This window comes from Tetrahymena thermophila, assembly GCF_000189635.1.
Source record: "Tetrahymena thermophila SB210 genomic scaffold scf_8254377, whole genome shotgun sequence".
Classification (NCBI taxonomy): Eukaryota; Ciliophora; class Oligohymenophorea; order Hymenostomatida; family Tetrahymenidae; genus Tetrahymena; species Tetrahymena thermophila.
In genome coordinates this window covers 34,914-57,076 of record NW_002476161.1, presented here as the reverse complement: position 1 = coordinate 57,076, position 22,163 = coordinate 34,914, and the positions used below count along the sequence as shown (strand labels likewise).

At 23.5% G+C, this 22,163-nt stretch overlaps 7 protein-coding genes across 7 annotated transcripts; 3 read left to right on the top strand and 4 right to left on the bottom strand. All coding sequences in view use genetic code 6, as the record gives it.

Moving 5' to 3' along the window:
- Positions 1-147: 147 nt before the first annotated feature.
- On the bottom strand, positions 148-4,117 carry TTHERM_00715750 (adaptin amine-terminal region family protein; the record flags this gene model as incomplete). The annotated part of the gene is made up of 11 exons (XM_001031934.3): positions 148-639; positions 692-853; positions 909-1,422; positions 1,477-1,775; positions 1,838-2,071; positions 2,125-2,178; positions 2,235-2,627; positions 2,711-2,961; positions 3,213-3,435; positions 3,531-3,755; positions 3,995-4,117. The coding sequence occupies 11 exons, from the start codon at positions 4,115-4,117 to the stop codon at positions 148-150; spliced, it is 2,970 nt and encodes a 989-aa protein (XP_001031934.2).
- Positions 4,118-5,154: 1,037 nt separating this feature from the next.
- Positions 5,155-5,543, bottom strand: TTHERM_00715740 (hypothetical protein; the record flags this gene model as incomplete). Its single annotated transcript, XM_001031933.1, has 2 exons — positions 5,155-5,251; positions 5,290-5,543. 2 exons carry the CDS (start codon positions 5,541-5,543, stop codon positions 5,155-5,157), a joined length of 351 nt encoding a protein of 116 aa, XP_001031933.1.
- A 1,508-nt stretch (positions 5,544-7,051) lies between these two features.
- TTHERM_00715730 (calpain family cysteine protease) lies at positions 7,052-9,665 on the top strand (the record flags this gene model as incomplete). Its single annotated transcript, XM_001031932.3, has 4 exons — positions 7,052-7,841; positions 7,976-8,031; positions 8,084-8,615; positions 8,848-9,665. 4 exons carry the CDS (start codon positions 7,052-7,054, stop codon positions 9,663-9,665), a joined length of 2,196 nt encoding a protein of 731 aa, XP_001031932.2.
- An 850-nt stretch (positions 9,666-10,515) lies between these two features.
- TTHERM_00715720 (3-methyladenine DNA glycosylase) lies at positions 10,516-11,297 on the bottom strand (the record flags this gene model as incomplete). The annotated part of the gene is made up of 2 exons (XM_001031931.1): positions 10,516-10,831; positions 10,888-11,297. The coding sequence occupies 2 exons, from the start codon at positions 11,295-11,297 to the stop codon at positions 10,516-10,518; spliced, it is 726 nt and encodes a 241-aa protein (XP_001031931.1).
- A 567-nt stretch (positions 11,298-11,864) lies between these two features.
- Positions 11,865-12,680, top strand: TTHERM_00715710 (hypothetical protein; the record flags this gene model as incomplete). The annotated part of the gene is made up of 1 exon (XM_001031930.2): positions 11,865-12,680. Exon 1 carries the CDS (start codon positions 11,970-11,972, stop codon positions 12,678-12,680), a length of 711 nt encoding a protein of 236 aa, XP_001031930.1. The 5' UTR covers positions 11,865-11,969.
- Positions 12,681-13,750: 1,070 nt separating this feature from the next.
- On the top strand, positions 13,751-14,462 carry TTHERM_00715700 (synaptobrevin family protein, putative; the record flags this gene model as incomplete). The annotated part of the gene is made up of 2 exons (XM_001031929.1): positions 13,751-14,094; positions 14,153-14,462. The coding sequence occupies 2 exons, from the start codon at positions 13,751-13,753 to the stop codon at positions 14,460-14,462; spliced, it is 654 nt and encodes a 217-aa protein (XP_001031929.1).
- Positions 14,463-15,594: 1,132 nt separating this feature from the next.
- Positions 15,595-21,157, bottom strand: TTHERM_00715690 (hypothetical protein; the record flags this gene model as incomplete). The annotated part of the gene is made up of 3 exons (XM_001031928.2): positions 20,856-21,157; positions 18,514-20,800; positions 15,595-18,429 (listed from the first exon to the last, which is right to left on the bottom strand). Exons 1-3 carry the CDS (start codon positions 21,062-21,064, stop codon positions 15,595-15,597), a joined length of 5,331 nt encoding a protein of 1,776 aa, XP_001031928.1. The 5' UTR covers positions 21,065-21,157.
- Positions 21,158-22,163: the final 1,006 nt, after the last annotated feature.

The window sequence follows — 22,163 nt, the reverse complement described above, 5'->3', positions numbered from 1 at the left end:
TTTAAAATATTTTTAAATGAACTTTAAAAAACGAAATAATAATTTTAATTTGTTTGATCTTAAGTATTTGTTTAAAAGAATCCAAATAATTTTATTAATTAATAAAAATTTAATGTTCTTGACAACTAAACATTTGTTTAAAATTAATCAACTTTTCACTTAATAAAATTTTAATTTTTTTGAGAATAAAAAACAAATGAAAGCAATAAATTTTTAAAATAAAAAATAAGATGATTATTGAATTATTTAGAAAAAATAATTAAAAAGTAAATATAAATAAAAAAAAAGTAAAATAAAAAATGTGAAAAACATAAATTGATAATAAAATCCAATTTAATTAAGTATTAACTAGATAGATAGGTAAGTAATTAAAAGAAATACATTATTCTATTTTATATTTATATTGTATTTAAGGATATTTTTTATTGTTTATTTACACATAAGCGATTTCAAAATCACCATCCTTGAGGGAAGTTAGAAATTTGAACTTGTTAGGAAATCTGTTTGAATAAATATAATATTTTTTTAATATTAAAAATATAAAGAAAGTATTACTTATTGACCATTAAGAGTATATCCTATTTTAATTTTAAGAGCAATACCTTTTTATCCTTACATACTATTTTATACAGTCATTACCTTTTTCATTATCAAAAATTAATAAACTTGTTAAGATTTTTAAATTAATTACTTAAGTAGTTTGTCCTTATGAATAAGGAGCAATCATTGTATTTGAAATGGGTTGCATTGTAAGCTTCAAGTGCTTTAGGACGGCAACCTAAAAAATTATTTCTGTGAGAGGGAACCCAGATTTATTATTGAAGATGCTTGTAATTGTAGTTGTGGTATCAAGCTAATTTTAATTAAAATAAATTTAAAGAAAATATTATTTGATTGAGTTGAATTACTCTATCACAATTGAAGACAAGATCTAAGTTAGAATCAGAAAATGCAGTAAATGAATGGGCAGGCTAGCTTAAACTTTGAGTTGCATTTCCAAAAGTTGAAGGAGAAGAAACTCCAAAGTCTAGTAAATTTCCCATATTCTATGGAGTGTATCCACTTTATTATGCATTCTAAGTTTGATTGAATGTATTGACTGATGGAGTAACTCCACCAACTTAGCTGTTACCATAGAAATTAAGTAAATTTAATCCATCATTTTGTTAAGCAGGAGGGTTTTAAACAACTTAGCTATTAACTACATTAGTATTGTATGTAGGAACAGGGGATACATCATCATCATCAACAAGAAGATTTAACAAATCAACGCCTCCAGCAGTGTTTCCAGCATTATTAGACTTAGAGTTATTTCCAAAATCATTAATACCAATTTAGCTCAAAGCGTTACTTTAATCGCTAGTATTTGCATTTTAAGGAGCAGGAGGATATTCATCAAGGTCAATATCACCAACTGGTTTACTGTATTTAAAATTATAAATTAGAAAAATTAGTTTGATATGAAAAATATATTACACAGAATATTGATCGATTGCTGGTTGATAAGGAGGAATAGGCTCAAGAATGCTGTTTCTATTAGCATCCCATTAGCATTCAATAAGTTTGAGATATTCGCATGAACGCTTTTGAACTTCCAAAGAAGTAGAAGTTTAAAACATTTCAATTAAATCTATAATACGATTTTAAGAGTTTTAGAACTTAGGGTAAAGTTTAATCAAAGCATTTAAACCATATTCCTTAATGTTATCAGGTAATTTGTTGCGTTCGAATAATTTTTCAAAAAGTTGCATAACTTCTTCTTCTTTAACTGTTACCTATATTAATTTATTATTATCGAAGATAAAATATTTATTAAGCTTTTTAATGAAATATTTACCTTAGTATCTTGATGTGCAACTGGAGTTCCTCTAACGAGTAAGTGTCCGAATTCACCAATACAGTATACAGCAGCTTTAGCTAAACCATTTTAATTTATGTTTTCATTTAGAGAGAAATAAAGTTTATGGACTGAATAGCTTTATAATTCAGGAGACATACAAATTAAGTGGATCATATTATTTGTAGATTCTTCCTTAATATAATTACCAGCAAGTGTCAAAACTTTAATTATCTAGTTTAAGTGAAAATTTAAATTTATGATAAAAAAATAAAATAGAAATTTACAGTGTCAACCTACCATCTGCGGTTAGGTGAGTGTTTGTCAACAATTGCACATATCTGTTAAATATTTGTAAAAAAATAAAACTTTGTGGTTAAGAAATTATTCAAATCACTTTGTTTGTAAGCTCACGGAGGAAACCTTCATCAGTAACAGCAAGAAGATAATTGAGCAATTCCTTAATGATGCTTTTAACATTTTATTCATTAGTAATGATGTAAACTAAATCTAAAGCTAACTGCTTGACAGAAATATCACTTTCTTTCATACAATCTAGAATAGTTTATTTGTGCTTTTAGACAGCATTAATATCATGATTAACAACTTGCTTTAACATGAATAAAGCACAATACTTGCTATTGTAATCCTTTTAGCTTAAGAATTTACCTAAAATGTTAATACCTAATGTTTTTAAATGACTAGAACTTTCAATTTCCATAATTGTTTGCACACATTCATAGAGAACAGCATTACCTGTGTTTTTAGAACTGTTGGTATTACTAGAAACCTATGTATAAAAAATAATATTTAGTAATTAATCACTATATATTTTTTTAAGAAGAATTTAATGAATTCAATCAAAATCGTTACTGATGCGAGGACATTAGAAACTTCTTCAGAAACTGTAGTATCTCCTTTACCCATGTATCTGAAGAATTTCAAGATCTTCATTTATAAGAAAGGATCAACCACACCAGCAATTTCAAAATCTTTATCGTAATGAGACACCAAACCTTAAAGAACTTTAATCATGGGAGTGACGTATTTTTTGAATTTATCCTTGGTTGTAGGATCATGTAAAATAATTTCTTCAATCAAACCAAGAGTTGCTATCAAAACACCTGTAAAAATAATATATTATTTGTAAATATATAATTAAATATAGTTGGTAAAGAATATATTTTGTATTGTTCAAGTGGTCATATTTTTATTTAAATATAACACGTCTTCTTATCTTCGTTTTTAGATTAATTACATTCATCAACAAATTGAATTGTTCAAATAAATAAAAGCAACGAAGAAATTAATTCCATCAAATAAAAATATCTTCTCTATATTTGAAATTTAATTTTCTTTAAAATTTTTATTTTACCATGGTGACGATCTTCCATAAGGGTGTTAATTTTTTCAATAATATCAGGTAAATGATCAGGCAACTTTTTCATAATTTTAGCAGCAGCAAGTGGAGCTTTTTTTCTTGTGAAAGAAGTACCACTTTGCATGATTTTAAGTATATTACCTATAAGTTCTCTACACATATCAGTTGTACATATTTCGCTAACTGCAATAATTGCTAAACTTGCTACATAATTATTCTAATTTAAAAAATAATATATTAAAAAACTTCATTTTATGCTAATTCTAATTCTTCAAGTAGTCTGTTTTTGTTTAAAATATCTTAAATACTTACTTAACTTTATAAATCTGTAAGGAGACGTGAAGTTGCCATCAATAATACATCAGACTATTCATGGAAAAGTTAAGTAAGTCCTAAATAACCTATTCTCTTTTCTGTGAAAGACTAAGCAGAAATGAGTTTCAAACATTCCATTTGACCGAAATCAGTGTTGTGACCTAACATATTGATAAAAAGCAATTTTGCTACATTTCTTGGTCTATATTCCTCTTCATTTTTCTGTATTTTATAAAACAAATTAAAATATTTTTTCTTTGTCTTAGTTTCCATGCAAAAATTTTATCTGAAATGCGAACTATTTCAGTTGAATAAAAATTATTTTTGAGCTTTGAAAATTAAAATAAGCATTTTTATATCAAATTATCATTTATTTGGCCTGTTTATAGCTAGATTACTTTAATTTAAAAATTATGGACAAATGCTAAAATTTTAAACTAAAATATGAGAAAAGCCTTTACATTAAATGATTCACGAATCAATGCCTTCTCCTTTTATACTAAAGCTCTTTCTTCGGCTGTAGTTTTGCAGCCTCTAATAGCCTTGATTAAATCTCTAAGCTTTTAAGGAACTTCTTTACTCATATTTTAATCTGTTCTTTCTTTTTTAATAAACTCTTATTGTGTTTTTATCTTTCTTTTTAACTTGAAATAAAGAAAAAAAGATGTGAGCAATCCTCAACTACTGTTTGATTTGATTTGATTAGACTTTACTTTGAATAATGCTTGTTTGTTTGTTTTTTTATTTAATTTCCTTTACTTTTCGTTTGACAACTTCAATTATATCACGTTTTTATAAAGACATTATTTTATTTATTGATTTATTTCATTAAAATTTTGAAAGTAAATCTCTCAAAATAAATAAGATCATGTTCACTGTGCTTATTAGTTTATTAACAATTTTTATCAAATATCTGTCATTAAACTACTCTATTGTTTTTTTATTTCTTATATATCCCTAAATAATTTATTTTAAATTTGTTTATATACAATAAAAAATCTTTTAAATGTTTCAATCTATTCATTTAATAGTTATTACATTTTTATTTTTATTAATATATCTTTTTTAAACAAGTTTTTTTTATATCTAATTTTTTAAATTATTTAACAGTTTTGAAATAATAATAAAAAATTAAAATTTTCTTAACAATTAAGTATTATTGATAAAAAAATAAATTTATTTTAGAATACTTTAAATTATTTTCTTTTAATTTTACTTTTAAATAATTAATTCAACTGTGATTTATTAAATTATCAAAGTTTATTATTTTGTATTAAAAATAAGAGATATGAAAGGAAAAATATAAAATAGATTAAATTTAAATAAAATTTATCAACTAATCAGAAAAATCGTGTATTTATTTTATATAATTTTGCTAAAAAGTAATAAAACCTTGAAAACATGTTAAATTAATTATAAAATTATGAAATATATTTGTAAAAAAAAATTCAGCTGCACTGTTAAGTTGTTGTTAAAAATTTATTTTATTTTTTAATTTTATTTTATTTATTTTTTATGATTATTTATATACTTGCTTTCTAGCTTGTTTTTTAATTTATTGTAATTATTTTTAAGGTTATTTAATATTTAATTTATTTATCTATTTAATTTATTAATTTATTCAGTTTTCTTATTTATTTATTTATTTGATTTTGTTTTTTATTTATTTAATTTTCTTTTTTATTTATTGTGGTCTTCTAATTTGTTCTTCGTTTAAGCTAAATTTTTAAAAAATATTTTTTATATAATTTAAAACTAATAAAGAATTTGCTCTTTTCTTAATAGGATGTTAGAGTTTGAAAGATTTGCATTTAGATTTGATTTCAGTTTGATTGTTGCCACCATTAATTTAATGGGTATTAATTCTGGTTTATTTTCTTTTTAAATTATTTGGGGATTGGTGTTGCAGGGCATGCAGGGCTTTTAGCAAGAGGCTAACGTGGCTTAAAAACTTTATTTTAGAATTAAACTCATCATTTTAATGTTAACAGGCAAACAATCGCACATCATCTCTTCTTCATGCTAGTCATTTCTTACTACTATTACATCAACTATTTATTATTTAAGAGACTTTATAAAAAAAAAAGTTTAGATTTGATATTCCGGACTAAAAGTATGTCCAAGCGTAATAATATTTATTAAGGGATATATTAAATGAAAAAACTATTAGGTGATCTTAAAGATTTTAAAGTTTTGTGGGGAGGAATCTTTAAAATGATTTTTTGTTGACTGGTAATGAAAAACTAAACAATTTATCCCTTTTATAAATATACTACGCGAGAAAGATGATTTACTTTTTTCTTAATTAAAATCTTTCCCTTAAAATTTTTTCTTTTATCAATTAATAATTTAAATTTCTTTCAAATTAATTTCCTGTGAAAGAAGAAATTTTTAATTTTACGAATCTAATCTAAGAAATTATTTATATAATTTATTATATCTATTCGCTTAATATTTAAAGTAAATATTAAAAGCAATTTATTTATTTATAAATATATTTTTAACAATTTAAGAATAATAAAAACTTCAAATTTTAAAATTGTTTTAAGAAGTTTTTTAAACAGTTAATTAATTTGATAAAACTTAGTATAAAAATATAATAGCTAAATTTAATGTTAGATTAAATTGTGTTATATAAAATACAATAAATTTTATCATTTTTAAGAATTATAAATTTATCATGAGTTATGAAAAATATACATTTTACTTATTATGCTGATAAAAGAGAAAAAAATATTGTATTTTTTGAATTACTAAACATTTTACTTATTTACTATTTTTCTTCTTTAAATCAATGAAAGATACCTCAAAAATGTTAAAACAAAAAAAATTAGTTCGTTCCTTAAAGGAAATGAAAAGATATTTTCTACAAAATAATAAATTAAATTAATTTACAGTTTATGATGAAAAAATATGAAAATAAATTTTTAGTGATAGAAAATAAATAGATTTTACTTACAGGTAATTGACAAATGTTTATCTAAAAAACAAATTTGAATTTTCGCTCTGGATTATTTAACTTACCTGATTTTTGACTTAACCAAATTTGCTTGATTAAATAGAAAATAGTTTTGAATTATATAATAATTATTAATTAGTTAGAATCTAAAAACGTAAATAAACATTATTTAGTTTAATAGAGGATTTTTTTTAAGCATAGAGATATCAGAGTTATATATAAAAATTTATTTACTTCAATAGAAAAAGACGTAAATATGTATATCTAAAGCTGTTTTTTTATTTTGGAGCCAGATAAATAATTATTTTGGATATCAAGCAAGAATTCTTTGGATTATAATTCACAAATACCATCACCACTAGAGAGAGTGAGTGCTTATTTGAAAGGAAATTTAAAATAAAAACTAAAAGAAATCTTTGCAAGTCATGTAATTTATAATAAATAAAATAAATAAACTAAAAGCCAATAAAGAAAAGGCAATAGAAATCTTCAACAACTAAAAAAGTCATTTTTAGAAAAACAATAAATTTTATTTCAAATAAAAATTAGCAACTTAGGAATGTTCACTAATACTCCTTACACCGCCTAAACAGGTGCCAATGGTTATAAGATATCCACTACTCCTTCTTATACTTCAGGTACTGGCTCTTAACCTTATGCAGGCTCTAGTATTCCCCCTAATCCTTATGCTACTTCTGCAGGTACAACTGGTTTTGGCTCCACATCTAACCCAGTCAGCTACTCAAATATGTAAGGACTTACAAATCCTTTAGGAAATACTCCTAACACCAACTTATATACTTCACCCTCCTCTTTATCCCCAGCTCCTGCTTAAACACAAAAGCAAGTTGCAGGAAAATAGATCTCAAATACTTAAGCCGAAGATGAAGAAGGAGCAGTTAATTTTCACGCTTTAGTTGAAAAGAGAGAACGTGAAAACAACAGAGATGTTTACGAAGGTGAACCCTACGATTGTTTAAAGCACTTAACTTAACAGCAAATTGATGATTACGCTAAGAGAGGTATTACTGATTACCTTAATTGCTTAAGATTGAGCACTAAGCAAGAACTCCACTCTAAATATGATAGAACCCTTAAGACCTGTGAAGTCCAAGGAGTTTAAGATTTCAAAGATGATGAATTCCCTCCCGAACTCACTTCTTTAGTAGGAAGTAACTAAGCTGGTAGAACTTCATGGAAGGGTCTTAAATGGCTTCGTCCTAGAGATATTAAAGGCTACACCAATTTTGCTCTTTTCTAAGATGCTATTGAGCCTAACGACATTAAATAGGGTTATTTAGGAGATTGCTATTTCCTTTCAAGTATTGCTTCATTAGCTGAATGGCCAGGTATTATTTAAAAAACTGCAAAATTTTAAAATGAGTTTATGCAACAAAAAAAAAAAAATTTTATTAGCTTTACATATTTCAGAAAAGTTTAAATAGTAAACTTATTAGTAATATCTGTTTATTTAAAAAAAAAGATCGTATTAGAAATCTCTTCTCATTAGATAAGCCCAATCCCTACGGTTGCCACTGTGTAATATATTTTATTATTATTAACAAATATTATAATCTTATTTACTAATTAGGTAAAAATCTGTGATAAGGGTGAATGGAGAGAAGTCATTGTTGATCAATTCTTCCCTTGTGTTTCTGCTGCTAGAGGTCCTTCTTTCACTAAGGGTAATGGTGCTGAAATTTGGGTTATGCTTCTTGAAAAGGCTTGGGCTAAGATTAATGGATCCTACGATTAAATTGAAGCTGGTTTGACAAGAGAGTGCTTGCATGACTTCACTGGTGCTTGTACTCAAACATTGTGGTTAGATGACCAAAACACCTATGATTCAGTGTGGTAAAAACTTTTAATAGGAGAAAAGAATAACTACGCTATGACATGTGGCTCAACAGATGTAGCATCAAAAGAAGAACTTGATAAGCTTGGTCTTATTAATGGTCACGCCTATTCATTACTAGGAGCTTATGAAGTCACTTCCTAAGGCAGAGTTACAAGATTAGTTAAGCTTAGAAATCCATGGGGAGAAAGAGAATGGACTGGCGATTGGAACGATTCAGACACTAAATTACATTAATTAAATCCTGATGACAAGAGAGCTATTGGCAGTAAAATATTAGAATATTTTTTGTTTATTTCATTTATTAGTCAATTAATTAGTTAATTTACTAGTCATTCATTCAATATAAGATCTAAATAACTTTGATAAAATAGAATATAGCAAATGAATAAATTTTATTTTAAAATATCTGCAAAATCTAAATAATTTAATTAAATTTGTTAAAAAATTTCCATTTTTTTTTTTCATTAAAATAATTAAATTAATATTTAAAAAATAAGTGCATGAAAGAGCTGAAAATGATGGTATTTTCTTCATGAGTTACGATGATTTCCGTAAATATTTCACTGATGCTCAGATTTGCTATGTCCATGATGATTTCGAATATGCATCAATAAGAGCTTAAAGTGCAGCTAAGTAAGCTAAATTTTTCAAGGTCAAAATTCCTTAAAGAGGTAGATACTTCTTTGCAATAAATCAAAAATCGAAGAGAAAATATCCTAAGGATTAGCAAAAAGAATTCAAGTATTCCACAGCTACTCTTTTAGTTGCTAAGCAAGAAAGTGATGGAACATTTAAATATATTGAAGGTTAGCAAAGAGAAGATAGAGAAGTTTGGACTGGAGAAAGTGAAGATTAGATTTATGAAGCAGGTACCTATATAGTTTATGCAAAGGTTTAATGGCGTAATAATGATTTTGACGAATTCGTTTTGAGCGCCTATGGTTCCTCTAAAGTAACATTTACAGAAATTACTAAAGTAGAAGCCTAAAATGTAATTAGCGAAGCATACTTTGACCATGCAAATAGATTAAGCAAGAGATAAAAAAAATTATTAGCAGATAATAAATCATGGATCCTATTAGATTAAACTGATGATGGTTTCTTCTATTTAGCCATTAATAATAAAAGTGATAAGATTCTCAATGGTGAATTCAAGTTCACTAAGATGGGAGGTTTAAAACTTAAGAATCCATTTAATGGATAAAGTGTTAAAGTATCTCTATCACCTGGAAAGCATGCTTGTGCAATTCTTCGTGTTAAAGACTATAAATAATTAACAGCACTCTCTCTCAGCTAGACTATTCAATTTAAATGATTTATTTTTGTTAAACTTAGCCCTAGAAAATTTAAAATATTTCTATAAACTAAGTTTTAATTTAATTTTGTTTTTGAGTGTGCTATGTATTTGATGTTTTAACTTTGAAATACCTTTTACATTTACTATTTTTACTTTTAAAATATATCAATAATTATTAAATTATTTTAATATTTCCAAAATTATTTTAAATACTCTTCTTATTCATAAAGAATAAATTAGCTTTTTTTAAATATTTAAAAAAGAGGGTAATTTTGATAAAAAATTATAATTTTAAATTAGATGTTGCATGAATATAATAATTATTATTACTCTATAAAAAAAACTAATTGCTATATCTCCTTTATTTTGTTTGAATTGGATGCAATCTTACATATTATTTATTTTAATTTAATAAGCGAATGTTTAAAAGATGAATAAAAATTTAAAAATTAAAATTTTTTCAAAATAAATTTATTAATTAATTACTTTTAATATTAATAAAATATATATGATTTTATGAAATTAATATTTTTAGTTTAAATTATTAAATAATAAAAAAGATTTGAGAATAATAAAATTAGAATTTTATTTAAGTTATATTTTAAGATTTTAAGACAAAATATTATTAATAAGAAACTAAAATAAATCTTTCTTACAAATAAACCAGTAAATATTGATTAATATTTATTGGCTAGTTAATTAGTAATATTTATTTAATTATTAAAATAATTAGTATTTGTTAAAGTTATAGCTTTATTTTTAGGGAAATTCATTATTTTTATTATATTTGAAAAACAAATTTATTATAATTATTATTAATTAGGTTTTACATTTATGATTGTTACTATTTTGGTGTTATTAATATAGTTCAAAATTACAAGGGAACACTAACAAATTTATTATCTTTGATTGTAAACCTCCAATATTTATCTATCCACTCTTCTGCATAATCTATATTTATTCTTTTGCTTGCAATTATTTCAAACTTTTTTAAATTTTCAGGTGATTCTGCTATAAATAAATCTTTTCCTTCTCCTCTCATATCAAATCCATTTCTTTCTTTGGTGATGCCCATAGCCAATGTAAGTTTTCCAGGTCCATTAACTAAATCTTCGGTTTTATTTGATTTCAGTGAGGATCTATTTCTATGAATTAAATGGAGTCCTTTAATTGGCTCTACAGCTCTACATAAAAAATAAATAAGTTAATAATAAATTTTAAAAGAATTTTAAATAAATACCTAACAAGAACAGCTTCTGGTTCTTCAGCTGTGGCTGCAACAACATTAAAGCACCAAGTATTATTATAAATTGTAAACATATATACATGACCTCCTGGAAGCCAAAATGAGCTTGTCTTTTCAGTTTTTTTATTTTTATACGCATGACACGCCTTATCTTCTGGAGCCTTATAAGCCTCAGTTTCTACTATCCTGCATGCAATTATCCCATCTTTTGTTTTATGAACAATCAGCTTTCCTAGTAAATCTTATGCTAATGTCACAACATCTTTTTCATAAAAGCTATCTGGTACTTATTTTAGTTAATCATCATCAGCCTTCTTTGCGCTAGCCTTTTTTCCAAAAAAATCTGATATAGATTTTTGCTTTGGCTGTTCAATATCTTCTTGTGGCCTTTTTTGTTTTTACATTTTTTAAAATCTATAAATTTTCTAAAATTTAATAATAATAATAATATTTGATTAACCTTTAAACGATAAATCTGATTTAATATTCCTCATAAAATCTAACACAATTCCCTCCAACCAAAAAAAAATATATTTTCTCAAATTGTTTATACCATATTCCAAATTATCTATCTTTTAACTTATTCAAATTGAGCCATAAAATAATATTTAAAATTTTATCTTATTCAAAAAAAAAAAAATAATTTAGACATTTGATAAATGGATTTTCAAGCTTAAAAATAAATTTTAATTATTTAATATGATTTTTATCATAAAAAATTAATTAATAGAAATTAACAAAATTTCAAAAATATTTGTCAGTAAATTTATTAATTTATTGAAGTTTTTGAATATCTTTAAAATTTTATTTATCAATAAAACAAACTAAAGATGGTTAGCATTATTTATATAATACTTAAAGAGCCTCTCTTGAGCAACATTGCTCATTTTATACTTTTTATAATTTCAATAAGTAAAAATTTGAATTAAAAAGGCTATTAATATTTTTAGATATTTTTTTTTTCAATATTTAATTAATTGAAGGTCTTGAGATTGTAAAAAGGCCAGCAATACTTTAAAAAAATAAAATAAATTTAAAATTAGGCTAGGAAATAAATATTTATAAAATTTTATATTATGGGAAATTGTTGTTAGAATAGTTCAACAAAAGATGAGTTTGAAGTAGAAGTGCTCTAACAAAACAATGTTAAAGCGTAAGGAAATCATATTTAAGCATAACTAAACTCAAGCAGGATAACAAACAACAAATTAAATGCAGATGATTCATAGAACAACCATGTTATGACTTCATTAGCTAATGAAGAGATAAAAGAAAGTGGATTTCATGACAAATTAGATTCAGTAGATGGTAATGGATTTGAATATGAAAATGAATATCATAATAAACACTCTGAATAGGGGTAGTAGCAGTAGTAGAACAGCATTAAAAATAAATTTAATCTCAAAATAGATTTAAATAAAATAAATAATGAAATATCATTCTCACAAAACAGCGAACAGGATGAACCTTTAATGCGCCGCAGAAAAAGCTCTAGCGAAAATGTTCATACCTAGAGCTAACCTGATAGTTCTAGAATATAATAATAATAAAACAATAGCAATCACTAATAAAATTAAAGTAGTTAATATAATAATCATAATAATTAAAATGGATCCTATCATAGTAGTTAAAACAAGCTATACATTGATGATATAGATTAGTATGAGCCCTACTAAGGTCCTCCAGTTCCTAAAAAATAGCTGAATATAAAGTTAGATCTGGAGAAAATTAATGAATAAAATGAAAATGAAGAATATAACCCAAACAGTTTGAAAAGAAAATATTGATTGAAAATTAAGATAAATCAAAGTAAAGTAAGAAAGAAGAAAGGAAGTTTTACAAACAAAAAAAATCAATCAATCAAATAAACAAACAAACAAACAAACAAACAAACAAACAAACAAGCAAATAAAAGTAATTAGATAAATAAATAAAGTGATTAATTAGCTTTTAAAAAAGATTTGCTAAATAGATTATTACAAAATAAAATAAAAAATAGTTACACCAATAAATTAAACAAATTTTATTATTTAAAATCAACTTAATTTTACAAAAAAATTAACATAGCATAACCTATGCACAAACATATATTTACCATTAACTTATTAATTATGAATTATTATTGATATAATTACATCTCAATATATTATTATCCTTATTATTATAAGTATTTATTAATTGCAAAAACATATTAAACTATATTAAAACATTCCATTAATATCAATATTCCTCAACAAAAAACAAATTATTAAAGTATTTATAAAAAAAATAATATCAAATATTTAATATTTTTGGAAGTCAAAAAAATAAGCAATATTTATGCTCTTTTTATTATTGATTAAAAATCAAACACAAGTTCATTAATCGAATTTAAAAAATAAAATTTGGGATAAGAATTTAAAACTATTGTAAATAAGAAATGAACATTTATTAAAAATAAAATAAAAATTTTCAGTATCTCAAGATATTATACTTTAAATATTACCAGTAATAAACTATTAAAATCTATTTTTTGAGTTTACTAAAATATTTATTAATTAATTAGATAAATTATTAACCTCTTTATTTTCTTCTCAACTCTATTTATGCAATATCATTCAAAAATATCAGGTAAAATTAACTACTAAAAAATTTTATTAAATTTTAGTATTTATTAATACTATGCTATTTATAAGATAATGCTACTGTATCTTTTTGTTTTTTTGTGAAGTAAGAATTATATTTAGTAGTCTGGAAGATTGATAAAACAAATAAATATTTGATAAGTTTTTGGTATGTAGAATTAATCAGATATACCAACAAAAAGATAAATATTAAAATTATCTATTTTATAAAAAAATAATACAAATTTATCAATATGTCTTAAAATCTTTATTATATTTGCATAGCAAGAGAAAATACTATATTATTAGATTATACTGAAGTTATAGGAAATTTTAGATTGATTGTATAAGATGTTTTAAGCAAAATATAAGCTAATACTATAGGTATATACACCTTTGGAGACTATAAGTTTTTCATAAAATCAGATAATGATAATTTTATTATTTGCATTCTTTGCTCTATTTAATATGAACAAAGAGAAGGATTGAAAGCACTTGATTAAATTATGTAGATCTTTATTGAAAAGACTAATTTTTAACAAAGAACTGAATCCCTCAGCCATTCTCTAGACAAAGTTCTAAAGAATGATGTAAAATAGTAAGATCATTAATTTTTAGTAAAGTTTAATTTACTAATATTTAATTTTTGTTAAAAGAGTATACGAATAGTTTAACTCTGTCGAAAATGAAGAATAGAACTCTATAAATCAAGTTCTTGAAGAAATAGTATAAATTGAATAAAAGACTTTAAATGAGCTCCTTTAAAGAGATAGCATTATTGAACTGAGAGTAAGTAGATTACCAATTTATGATAAAATTGATTTTAAAGAATCATATGACATATAATACTATTAATGGTGGAAGAATAAAGATTTATTGATAGCTATAACAATTATAACGATTCTTATATCTTGGCTAATTAGTTCTTCTGCTTGTGGTTTTGACTACTAGCACTGCTATGATTGAAAAAGTGTTTTATATATAACTATAAATCAAATGCTCAAAATAGCAGCAAAACAGAATACCAAATTAAATTTTTTTATAAATATTAAAATTACTTAACCTAAATTCATAAATTCATCAACTGTTTATTTGATAAACTATAAAATTAAAAATTATTTTAAGATTACCCATAAAATTTAAAATAATAATTTCTAGTACATTTTTTTGATTAAACTTATGCTAAAATAAACAATAACTTGCTTTTTATTTTAAAAGTATTTTTATTGATTTTATAAAAATTAGATAAAAGTTATAATATTGTATGAAGGCTATATTATTAATTCTTGCTATTTTCAAGTTTTCAACTAATTAAAATTTATTTATTTATTTAGTTATTTCTTATTAATATAGCAAAAATAAATATTTATAAAAGTTTTTTTTAATTTATAGAAAAATATTATACAAAGATTATAAAATATTTTATGAAAATAGAGAAAATAATTATTAAAATATCAAAAAAGTATCTTTCTTTCATTTTTAAAATTGCTTTAGTTAGCTTATTTAAGCGATTTATTAATTATTATTAATATTAATAGTATTAATCATCATTTCTAAATCACTTAATTAAAAATCCTTTAAACATTTTTTATGTAGAAATATATTAAAAATTTTGTATTTTTAATTTATTATTATTACTTCTATATCTGATTTTGATGTACAAATAATGTTATTTTATCTTAAAAATAATGTTTAAAGTTTATTTAAAATAAACTATAAAATTAAGCATAAAAATAATAAAATTTAACTAAAAATTTAAAATAATAATTTCAAGTTACTTTTAGATAAAAAATATTTAAATAAACAAATAATTTGATTTATATTTTAAACATTATTTGATTATTTGGTTATTTATATAAAACACAAGCAAAAGTAAAGCAATTAACTATATACATATTTCGTTTATTTTTTCATTTTTTCAACTAACCAATTAATGGATGATTTATTTATTATTTAATAGATTATTTATAATTATTACAGTGAATGCCTATGATAACTACTCATATTTATATATATTTAAAATATTTTTCTCTTCTAAAAATCAAATATTTTTATTTTATATCATTTTTTATAAAATTAATTGGGTTCTTTTAATTTTTCATTAACTTTCTCTGTGAGATGATACTTAAGTTTAATTAGTATTATAATTTTAAGAATTTTAATTTGGATTAACTTATGAAACACTTTCAGCTTAGCTCTTTTGCTTTTATCCTAATCCTCTATCATTGCCTAAGATACTTTGTACTGTTTGTTAGTATCTCTTTCTTAGAACATCTATTTCGTTCTAATTATCGTTACTTTTTTCTGAATTTGTTAGAGAAGACGGCTATTTTGTATTGAAAATATATTTAGATTTTTGATTAGACGCTGATGGTGCTGGTGGAGGAGTTCTAATCAAATTTTAAGTATCCTTATACTGAATTTTAAAATCAGTTGAATTATTACTGATATTTTCTTCAAAATCTTAGCTATAATTTTTCTGTGCTTAAAGAGGTGAAGTTTTTTAAGAATCTTTACTTTTGAAGTTGTTTAAAATCCTTAATTTTTCTTACTACAAATGCTCAAATTAAAGATCAAATGCAGTAAGCATAGCTGTTAATTCTTTAGTTGTTTTATTATTAGGATCATCTACTTCTTTAAGTTATGAATAATTCTGATTTTACTAAATTTCAGCACTTTTGTCATTGTCTGTGTCTGATGAGAAGTTAGAGCATTTTTGCAGATATTTCTCATAAGTAGATTTTTCTTTTTGTATTTTTTTATCTAACTCTCTCATTTATTTTAGTATTTCTGCATTATCTTAATCTAGTTAGATACTTTCGATGCATGCCATATTGTTTAGAGAGCTTATACAAGAATATTTATTTGCATTCGAATCACCTCTTTGATTTTAGCTTTCAGAATCAGATCCACTCTACTGATTTAGCTAATTCAATTTTTGATCAAAATTCTATTTTTGTTGAGCATTCAAAGATTATTGACTGCTTAATTAGTCATTATTTTCTTCATGCTCAGTATGAGAAGGATTTTTAAATGAAAATTCATCAGCATTTCTTTGATTTCTACCATTATTAGCTTTTTAATGCATATTTTTTATTTATTATGGCAAAGGAGGCTATAAACTTTTCAAATTTTTGTTGGCATTTTATCTCTCGGCATTTAGGTTGCTCTGATTTGCTTCACTTGATTATGAATAATCTACATCTTAATCTACTTCCTCTTCTATGAAAATATTATCATTATTATAAATTTATATTTAAGGTTTTTTTATGCTGGTTTATTAATTATATTTTGGCTGTTACTTCTCTTACTATTTTTATTCTTGTTAATATTCTTCGTCATCCGAGTGGCAAATTAATCTTAATTCTCTGTTATCTAAAGATTTAATTCTTTTGTTTTTCTTTTCAATTGATAACTGCTAAGTCGAGGTAGAACAATTAGCTTAGTTAGAATAATTATGGTTATTTTTGTTGTTGGGAGTGTTTTAGTTTGTTGCTGCAATGATACTTTCTTATTGAGAGGTAGCATTACCTTCTTAGGAATACAGACAGCTATCTTATTAGTACTTTGACCTTTCAGGTGAATTTTTTTCAGAATCACAAATGTAATATTTATTTTTATTATTTTCAATTTCATTTAGCTCTTATTAATCTTATTTTTTTTCGTTATGCTAGAAGTAATAATTATCATTTTCTTAATAATCTTATAATTCGCTTTATTTTTATCCTGTTTTCAAGACGTAGTTTGAATAGTTAACAGGTTCTTGCTTTTTGATTGAATTTTAATTACTCTGTTATCCTGAAAGATATTTTTAATTACACAAAACAATTTAGTCTCTATTGCTGCTTTATGGAGGTTTTCCAACTTGTTGAGAATTATTCTTTTAGCTTTTTTCAAATTATATAGTTAATGTAGGTTTTTGCAAGCTAGGTGAGTGAGAAGTAGAATTTACTTTTTACTATTTATCAAATTTAGTTCCTTCAGAAGTTAGTTTAATTTCTACTTATTTTAAACTCAATTTATCGTTATGTGTAACATATTCTAATTATTCATCTCTATTTTGCGATTAATTAAAACTATTTTACATTCTATTTATATCTTAAATAATTTCTTCTTTTAACTGCTATTCAAATAAATCATATCCCTCTAATGTATCAATCATAGAGTGAGCTGCTTCTTATTCTTAATTTTTATGATTTTCTTACCTAAGTTGAGCAAATTAATGACTTTCTTTTTGATTTGATTACTCCTCTTTATTTTTTTAATACTTATAAGTAAGAGATGATTGCTAACTCCCATTGCTTATATTATTAATATTATTATTGCTATTACTACTATTAACATGTGTTATAAGATTGCTCATTAAATTGTTTCCACTACTTTAATTATTATTATTATTGTTATTAGAAGCACTAAATAAAATACTATTTGAATTTATTTTTTCTTTGTTTTAAACAAACGATTAATGTGTTGAAGAAGGATTGGATTAAGAACAGTATAACGAGTTAGTCATGTCCTACATTTTTGATTGTAGATTCTTCATAGCTGTCATAACTTTAGTGTATTCATCAAATTGCTCATTAACTTCTTTCATTTCTCTTTGAATCTTTTTATATTTTGCTTTCCAAATATCGCAATTTCTCCTTAATTCTCTATTTTCATGTTTTAGCTGCTCTATAAACAATTTTGCTACTTCATCCGAATCTAATGCACTGCTGATTTTTTAATCAAATACACTTTGTAGTTTTTAAGCACTGTCTTTATGCTCATTTATTTTAACAAGCATTTCACTCATATGAATTTGACTTCTTTCCTTCATCAGCATTTCTACTTTTTGCTTTTCTCTTGTAATTTCTTCATTCAGTAGCTTATTTTCATCTATTAAGGGCTTTGTGATGTTTTAAATCTCTTTCATAATTTCTAAAGTACATTCCTAAATATTTTAATTATATATATTTATTAATAAATAAATTAAATTATTTCATTAAAAAAAATATCATTTATATTATTTTTATACATTTTTAATTGATTATTAAAGTTAGTCCATTTCTCTTCTGTGGTTAGATTCCATCTGATTAAGCATTTAGCTTTTCTAAATTAACTAGGAAGTAGCATCATTGTATCTTTCATTAAGATTTGAATTTTCTTTTAGGAGATTTTAGATCTCACTAAGAGTATGAGAAAGCTATTTTGATTTTTCATCTACTTGGGATTTTAGTTATGTGATGTCTTCTTTTTACTAATTAATTACTTTTTCTAAGTTATTATTGATGTGTTATTTTTGATTTTGATCTTTTTTCTCACTTTAAAAGGCGGCAACCTATGCTTAGAGATCGTCCACCATAAGTTATAATTCATTATTCTCTTAAATACTAATTTTTATTTAGTTATTTAGCAAGTTGTTTTCTTATCTTGACTTATTCAACTCTTCTTGCAGCTCATCTATTAAAACTTTAGATTAATTAGTCTTTTCCCTTAATGTTTGCAAAATCTCTTCTTTATTTAATATGCTTTGCTTCAAATTGTTTACCTCAACTAAATGAGAATTATTTTAGTTCTCTAAATTAAAGGAAATGCTTTCGTTTTAGTTTTTATTAATTTATTTTCTTAACTGAACTATAATTTCTTATTAATCTTCGATCTATTTTTTTTGAATATTGTTTATATTATTCAAAGTACTGCATTCAATTTAGAGATCTTAAAACATTTTCATTTAATAGTTAAATTTATTTTTTTGTTCATTCATATCTTAATCTTTTTATTCAAGCAACTTTTTCAACGTGAAGAATTCGCTTTTAATGTTATCAAATTCATTAATAAATTGATCCTTTTCTTTTAATTGTTGAGCTAGGTCATCTATTTTTTGTTTATAGAATTCTATTTAACCAATTGAGCAATCTGAATGCTTTGTATATTAGTCAAGCCTATTATTTTATTCTTAATTGTTATTGTTGCTATTATAAGAATTGTTTTGTTTGGTAGTAATTTAATTTGCTGTATTAGTCGTAGCTGTAGAATACAGATATTACTAATTAGGAGAGCTCTTAGAATGAGAATTATAAACATAATTGCAACCGCCTTGCTAATTTTGGTTGATATTAGATTTTATAGGAGTTGAAAATAAATTGGAACTCTTTTATTATTCAATTTTTGGATCGTTTTTATGAATTTTAGTCTAATAGTTATAATCGTTTTATTATTTGCTAAAACTACTATTTATGGAAGAGGTAACATTGATTATTTTTCCATTATTTGAGTGGCTTATTAAATTAGAATTATTCTCACAATTTTCTCCTTGATTAAATACATTAATAGGCTTATTAGAGATAAAATTGTTATTGCTGGTATTTAAATTACTTTTATTAGTTTAATAAATACTACTAGATTGGCTATTATCTAAGTCAGTTTGTTGTTAATCACCATTTACATTTTTGAGTTTGGAGGATGTTTTTTAAACACTGCTGCTATTAATACTACATACTACACGACTTAAATTATTTAAACTATCTTGTTTATTCAGGTTTTAATTATTGATTATATTTGCTTATGAATTATTTGCTTGTAAAATATTTTTTTGAACTTTTGGAGACTCTGCTTTTACATGAGTAGGATTATTTAAAATATTAGCGCTAGTAATTTAATTGCTACTTACTTTAGCAATACCTAAAATTGGACTACAACTTATATTTTCACCATAAGTAAATGATTTGTTTTTGTTTGGAGAAGCATTTTGTTAAAACAATAGAGAGAGATTAGGTTTTTAAGCTGTTTTTGATTGAGATGGGCTTCGAACTGGTGGTGTAAGAGTTCTTGGCCTCTCAATTTATGTCTTTACTACATCTTTGCTATGGACAGACAATATTTTTGGAATTCTATTTATTTATTGAATCACAGTTTATTTTTAAATGTTTGATGAGAAATTCTATTACTAATTATCAATTGCTTGTTATTTTTATGATATTTAGTTACTTTTTTCAGTAAAAGAGTCTTCTTGGCTGCTATTTACACGATTTTTGCTTTAACTGTATTGTTCGAATGTTTCTTTGTAATTTTTTAATTCTTACATATAATCTTAAAAAAGGTTCTCTCCTTTGAGTAAAGGGGAAATATTTCCAACATTTCTATTTGTTATATTAATTTATTCTAAGCTTCTATTTGTTTTATCCAAAGAATTGTTTTCGAACTGTTGCTCTTCCATAGAAGCATCTTAATTGATAAAACTAGAGTCTTCGTTTGTGAGAGGTGGATTCACTTATTAAATTGGTTGAGAAATATTTCTTTGATGCTTAGAAATAGAAGCTTTACTAATATTTTTGTTATTGGTAAATAAATATCCTTAATATAAAAATATGCATTTACTGTATGTCTGATTGATTTTGATTTCTGCTCTAAAACGTCAAGAGCTATTGAGAATCAATCTAGAAGCTATCATTTTGCTAATTCTATTTTACTACAAACTAAGATGATTAATTGCACTATTTATTGCTTTGGGAACTATCTTTCATGAAACTGCCCAACTATTGTTACATTCCAAACGAAATAGAATGAGACATATTCTAGGGTTTCATATGTCTAAAACTATAAATTTATATATTAAACCTATTTAATTATACTATTAATACTTTAATTGTTGAATTAATCTTCAATTAAATAAATATTAAACTAATTGAGTTGTTAATAATTTTCCAAAATAGTTATTTGAAGAATTGTAAGTATTTTATAATTACTGTAAATTTTAGCTGCATTTTTCATAACTTTTATTTTCCATGATTATTTTACCGTTAAAATAATAAATTCAAAAAAATAATTTGTTTGAGGTAGAAATCAATGTTATTATTAAAAGATCTAAATAAAGGTAATAAATACCTAAAAATTTACAAAATTTACAAGAAAAAAAACAACTAAATATTTTTCAAATTTTCTCTTGGAAATCATTTTTACTGATAAAAAAGCTAATTAAATGAAATAAAAGAAAAATATTTTTAAAAATTAAAATAATTTAGAGTTTTAAAATCAGTTTTAAGTTAAAATATAATATTTATAAACAAAATTTTTATTTATTTTATTGTTTTTCAAAGTAGACTTATGAAATTATCTTTAGAAGCATAGTTAGTTTATTTTTAATTTAATTAAATAAATTTGTATTTTTTTAAAAATAAAATGTTTTTTATGAAAATAAATAAACTCAAAAATAAAGAAAATATTATTATAAGTGTGTTTTTATAAAAATTTTATGATTATTAACAGAAATACTGTGTATTTATTTTTTTAAGTAGATCACATATTAAGTATTGTTATTACTTTGAGTAATCTCTAGGGAGAGAAAATTTACAACATTAATTATATAATATTTATAATTTTTTTAATATACAAAGTGAAAAGAAGAGAATGTCGTTAATTAGTGATTCTTAATCACAAAGGCGATAAATTTCAAAGAGTAAAAGCATTCATGAACATAACAGTTCTAAGCTGAATTTACTACCAGCTGAGATAAAAAAGTAAGGGGAATTTAAGAATTAAAAAAGCGAATCTTTAGCTGAATAAAAAAGTCAATTAAGTGCATAGTAAAAATTCAAAATGATGATTTAGTCTAATTCAAATAATGTCCCTCTACCAATTTCATAAAATTAAGGAAAAAACACAATAAATAATGATAATTTAGATAAA